Here is a 5,512-nt window from a genome sequence, read left to right as displayed (position 1 = left end):
GCCCCCGCTCCCGCTCCGGGAGCCTCTGCCAGCGCCTGGGGCACACCGCTGTGCTGCTCCTGGCCTGGGCCGTCTCGCTGAGCACGGTGCTGGGCTGCGTGCTGGCCGTGCACTACTTCTCAGAGCACATGCATGCGGTGAGTGGGGCCCCTTGCCGCAGGCTCTCCTGGCTGGTGTCGTGGGCCAGGGCTGGGCGACTGGGGAAGGAGGACAGAGCAGCCCCGGGAGGCAGGAGCAGCCCTGTTCCAGCTCCCATCCCAGCATCACCGGGCTGCTGGTGGCTGCACGCTCACCCTGGTACCCGCTCACCAGGTCCAGCGGGACCACCAAGCGCGGGGCAGTGGCGAGCGGCAGCAGGAAGCCATCCTGCTGGTCCTGCCCCTGGTGGTGTCCCTCCTCAACGCGCTGATGCCCCACCTGTACAATGTGCTGGCGATGTGGGAGAAGCAGGACTCCCCCGTGGCAGTGGTCAATGTGGCGATCTGCCGGTAGGCTGGCTGGGGGGAGAGTCCCACGGTGTGGGGGAGGCTTTGGGGCCGGGCACCCCGTCCGTGGGGCTCGGCCCCTCTGTCCCCAGGGCTCAGGGGCTCCCGGCCCTGCTCCTGCTCTGCAGGAACCTCATTCTGAAGATGGTGGTCCTCGGCCTGCTCTGCTACCAGTGGCTCAGCCAAAGAGTTGTCTGCTCGACAGAGGTCAGTGCTGCCATGCGGGGCCGGGCTCTGTGCAGGTCCATGCGAGGAGCACGTGGCATCCACATGAGCCACCTGGGCTGTGCCATCCGGACCATCTCTTGCCCAGGGAGTGTGGGGCAAAGCCAAGGCTGCAGTCCCAGCACCAGCAGGGTCAGGGGTCTGGCAGCAGGGGGTCTGCCAGACAGCACCACAGGCACCATCTGCTGCTTGCTGGGGAGAAGGGGTGACAGCCAGACAGGGGCACCCCAAACACGGGGTGGCTGGGGAAAGGGGCGCGGGGGAGGAAAAGGTCCTACAGCCCTGCACACTCCATGGGGGCCACAGAAAAGCCGTGGGGGAGGAGAAACCTCGTTGCACGCTTGATGGCAGCTTTGCTTGTCTCGCCAGTGCTGGGAGACATGTGTGGGGCAGGACCTGTATCGCTTCGTGGTGATGGACTTCATATTCTCACTGCTGGACACACTCTTTGGGGAACTGGTCTGGAGGTAATGTGCCCCGTGAGGGTCCCCCCGCTGGTGTGGCATCCCCGGCATGGCCCCGGCTCCCACTGCCCGGGCAGTGCTGCCCTGGTACACCCAGGCTCTGCCACTGTCGGCGGGGGGGGGACGGGGTGCTGAGCGTCCCCCCCGCAGCAGTGTGGGAGCAGAGCTCCACTCCTTCCCAGGCTGATCTCAGAGAAGAGGCTGAAGAGGAAGCAGAGGCCAGAGTTTGACATCGCCCGGAACGTGCTGGAGCTGATCTACGGGCAGACCCTGACCTGGTGAGATGCCATCTTGCCTGGGGCGGTTCTGCTGGCGAACGCCTCGTGGTCCCCTGTGAGCCCTGCAGCTGGGACCAGGCACAGGGACTGCACGTGTTTCACTGAGCGGGGCCGTGGGAGACCCTCCCCAGCCCCGCATGGGTGGGACGAGGGAGACAGGCAGCCTGGCTGTCACAGCGCCCGGTGCTGGCACCATACAGCCACAAACCACACACTCACCGGGAGATTTGGCATTGGCGATGAGGTGAGAGCCACGGGGGGATCAGCAGCAGAGTGTCCCGACACCAGTCCAGCATCCCCTGCCCAGCTGGTCCCCTCCAGAGCTCGGGGGAAGGAGCAGGCTCCGGTGCATGTGCAGCCCTGCTCGTTAGTCCATACCATAACGGCACTCGCTGCTCTGAGGGGACCTGCTCCGCTCCAGCCTGTCCGCTCGGCTGCACGGGGTCCTGCTGTGCCCCCCCGCACTGCCTTTCTGCAGCCCCCGGCCTCGCACCCCCCTGCCCGGGGAGGGGATCCACGCGTGTGCTGCTGCATTCCCACTCGCAGCACTCCCGGGAGCCACAAAGGCCACAACAGCCCCGGGGGTCGGTGAGATCCCAGCCCCAGCACAGGCTGCGCAGCAAATCTGTCTCAGTGCGTTGTGTGTGTGCTCTTTGCTTTACGTAAGCCTGACCGCAGCCAGGGCTGGTGCCCCGCCGCTGCCCCTGGCTCTGTCTACCGCTGCCTCCTGCGGCGCCCAGACATGGGACGAGCTCGTCTTCCCCTCCCTCCCCCAGGCTGGGTGTTCTCTTCGCACCACTCCTGCCGGCGGTGCAGACGCTGAAGCTGGTGCTGCTGTTCTACATCAAAAAGGTGTGAGCTGTCCCCCACCCCGCAGCTCCCCATGCGTCCCCATGCCGGGCAGCCCTGCGGCAATGCTGCGCCCTGCCACAGCAGGGGTGCTGCACCGCGCAGTGAGCAGCGCCGTCCTCGTGGGAAGGAGGGATGTTGCTGGGGACAGGGTGTCCCCCAACTCGCTCAGCTCCCGGAGGATGGGAGGGCCGGGCTGTGGCGTGGGGCCGCTTCCCAGGAGGCGCCAGCACACGGGACTCTGCTCCCTGTCTGCAGACCAGCCTGATGCAGAACTGCCAGTCCCCCAGCAAGCCCTGGCAAGCATCACGCATGAGCACCATCTTCATCACCCTGCTGTGCTTCCCGTCCTTCCTGGGTGCAGCCATCTTCCTCTCCTACACCATCTGGTCGTGAGTACCCACTGGACCGCAGCTTGGGGCTGCCTGGCGAAGGAGAGGGACTCGGGGAATCGGTGCCTCCCGCGCCCTGATGGCACACAGAGCGCATCGTGCCCAGCACAGGGCTGCGCAGTGCTGCCCCAGACAGGGAGATGCTGCCCAGCCGCTGGTCACTGCACAGAGTAACAGCGATCAGCCTGTGCACACTTTTTCCAGCTGTTCCCAGCTGTTCCTGATGCGGGACAAGGGGATGAGGACCCCCTCGTTCAGCCACTGGGGATGGCTGGGGCGGGAGAGGGTTGGACATCTGAGGCCGGGCAGTGTCCTGGGCTGTGGGCAGCAGCCGTCTCGGCTCTCCATCACTCTGACCAACCCGATTAATCTGTCTGCTCAGGGTGCGGCCGTCAGAAACCTGTGGTCCCTTCCAGGGGCTGGAAACCATCTACAATTCAGGGAAGACCTGGGTGCAAGTGCTGGAGAAGTCCAACCCGAACATCACCTGGTTTGCCTGGGTCCACCAGCACCTGGTGGAGAACACCTCCCTCCTGTTCTTCATGTCTGGGGTCCTGCTGTGAGTAGGGACCCAAGGCTGAACCCTGGGCCCACGCTTTGAGGGTGCCGCTGTCACGGCCCTGAGCGGAGGGCTAGGAGCTGGGGTGTCACTCCAGAGCCCTGTGCCCCGGCCCAGGGCCAGGAGCACAGCGTCCCCCAGTTTCCCACCCCAGCTGCCACCATCCCATCCTGCCTGTCATTGCAGAGCCGTGGTCTACTTCAACATCCAGGTGGTGAGAGGACAGCGGAGGATCATCCGCCTGCTGAAGGAGCAGATCGCCAACGTGCGTGAGCTCCACGTGCTGCCCCTGGCCGTTCCCTCTGCTCCATGTCCTGGTGCAGCCCCCGGAATGCCAGACTTGGGCTCTAGTCCTGACAGCGCTGCCACCTCGGACGTGCGAGAGCCCATCGTGCGGCTGCTCACTGCATTGTCTCTTCTATTGCAGGAAGGGGAAGATAAAATATTTCTCATTCAGAAGCTTCACTCCGTTTACGAGCAGAGAGAGAGACGTGCCTGAGTCCCAGGTGAGGCCGGCACGACGGGGAGAGGGGGCTGCCAGGGTGCTTGGAGCTTGGCCGGGCACGGGGACATTCCTCTGCTCTGTGCCAGCAGGAGCACGGGACCCTGGCGCGGCCAGGGCCAGAGTGCGGCTGGCCGGGGAGCGGGAAGGGGCAGGAGACGATGGGGTGAGCCAGTCTTTCCCAGAGGTGCTTCCCCTTGCTCTGCTGGCACTGGCGGCAGTGTGGCCGGCTCAGCCGGCGGCCAGGGATGCAGGGCTGACCATGCTAGGGAGATGCACAGGCTGCCCCGGTACCCAGCCTGTACTGGGAGATGCTGCATCCCTGCTGCTGCTGCGGCTCAGGGATGGCAGGGTCTGCCAGCACAGGGACAGGGAACAGGATGGGGATGGGCACATTTAGGGCCTCATCTCTGCTTTGGGCGTGGGGCAGTGCTGTCTGTCCCCAGCAGCAGACCCTTGGGGTCTCAGGGCCTCTCTCTCTCCTCTTGGTGTCACAGTCCCCAGGAAGCAGCAGGACAGGACAGGAGACTGCTCACAGCCAGGGACTGGATCGTCCTCCTTTCTAAGAGATGGCGGCGTGGCGCTGGGAGCAGTGGGGCCGTGGAGTGCTGGGGAAGTTCCTCCTCTGGGTTGCAGCAGCCAAGGACCCATTGAGGCACATCATCTGGCAGCTCCACGGCGATGCTGCGGCACAGGGACACGGGTGCTCCCACTGCCCGGAGCTGCTGGGGACACGGCAGGCGCAGCAGGACCAGGACTGCCATCGTGTCCCAGGGCACAGCATGACGCAGGGCTGGCTCACCAGCAGAGCCCTTCTCTGTGGGTGCGTACTGTTAGCAGAGAACAACTCTCCCTCCTGTCACCACCCCAGCCTGCCCGGAGAACAGCGTTGGGCTGTTTAGAAGCATTTGGGGGCAGTGGAGATCTCTGTCTGGAGAGAACCTGCAGCCCCCTTCGCACTGCCCAAGGGCAGCGAGGCCGGAGCCGCGAGCTGCCAGGTACCGAGCCAGCACCAGCCCTGTGTCTGGCTTACCTGGCGGAGAGCAGCTGGCCAACACCCCCATCAACGAGGCCACCCGCGTCCCCCCAGGCCAGGCAGCCCTGCAGCACGCTGTGCCTGCCGGCAGGATGGGCACAGGGAAACCACCATGGCACCGAGTGCTGGGCTGGGCAGAAGAACCTGAAGGCTCTGGCTCCCCAGACTGACCCGGCCCATTAAAGCGTATCTGTGCAGGAGTACTGTCAGACTCTGGACCTGTCAAGCTGGAAGTGAGTAAGTGGGTTTGGTGCGATAGCGTCAGCATTTTTTAAGGGTGGTGACTCAGTAGCCAGCACAGGGTGTGCTCAAGCTGCTCAGCACTGCCTGCCTGCCCCGGGACGAGCCCAGCTCAGCCCACACCGTTAGAGCAAGGGCCACTGCTGCCTCATCACATATGGCCCCAGGAGCCACTTGCCATCACAGCGTGGTGTCCCCAGCCCCAGGAGCCACTCGCCATCACGGTGCCATGTCTGTGGCCACAGCCCCAAGACCCGCTTTCCACCACAGCATTGGAAAGCCGTTTGTCCCTGTGGCATGGCACCCACAGACCCGGGGAGGGTTGTGCCGCGGCATGTGCCAGGCCCAGACAGCCACAACTACCCCCGTGACTTGGCACTCGCACCACCGGCTGCTGCAGCTGCCTGCCCGCTGGGCGCTGGGAAGGGCTGTCGATGCAGACGCAGACACGGGGTCTCTGGCCAGGCCCCGCCGTTCTCCAA

The 5,512-nt window shown here is 65.2% G+C and overlaps 1 protein-coding gene across 1 annotated transcript in view; it reads left to right on the top strand.

The window, feature by feature from the left end:
* The window catches only part of TMC6 (transmembrane channel-like 6), a 6,544-nt gene extending 2,793 nt beyond the window's left edge, over positions 1-3,751 (top strand). The window contains exons 8-17 of the mRNA XM_009881294.1: positions 23-137; positions 313-488; positions 614-677; positions 1,062-1,177; positions 1,357-1,452; positions 2,229-2,304; positions 2,560-2,693; positions 3,076-3,252; positions 3,439-3,517; positions 3,680-3,751. Coding sequence (XP_009879596.1) covers positions 23-137; positions 313-488; positions 614-677; positions 1,062-1,177; positions 1,357-1,452; positions 2,229-2,304; positions 2,560-2,693; positions 3,076-3,252; positions 3,439-3,517; positions 3,680-3,751 — 1,105 coding nt within the window. The remainder of the gene's footprint in view (positions 1-22; positions 138-312; positions 489-613; positions 678-1,061; positions 1,178-1,356; positions 1,453-2,228; positions 2,305-2,559; positions 2,694-3,075; positions 3,253-3,438; positions 3,518-3,679) is intronic.
* The last annotated feature ends 1,761 nt before the right edge of the window (positions 3,752-5,512 follow it).

Source organism: Charadrius vociferus, unplaced genomic scaffold, assembly GCF_000708025.1.
Source record: "Charadrius vociferus isolate BGI_N301 unplaced genomic scaffold, ASM70802v2 scaffold373, whole genome shotgun sequence".
Lineage (NCBI taxonomy): Eukaryota > Metazoa > Chordata > Aves > Charadriiformes > Charadriidae > Charadrius > Charadrius vociferus.
Note: the sequence above shows the minus strand (reverse complement) of the source record. Positions and strands in the feature narration are given on the sequence as shown.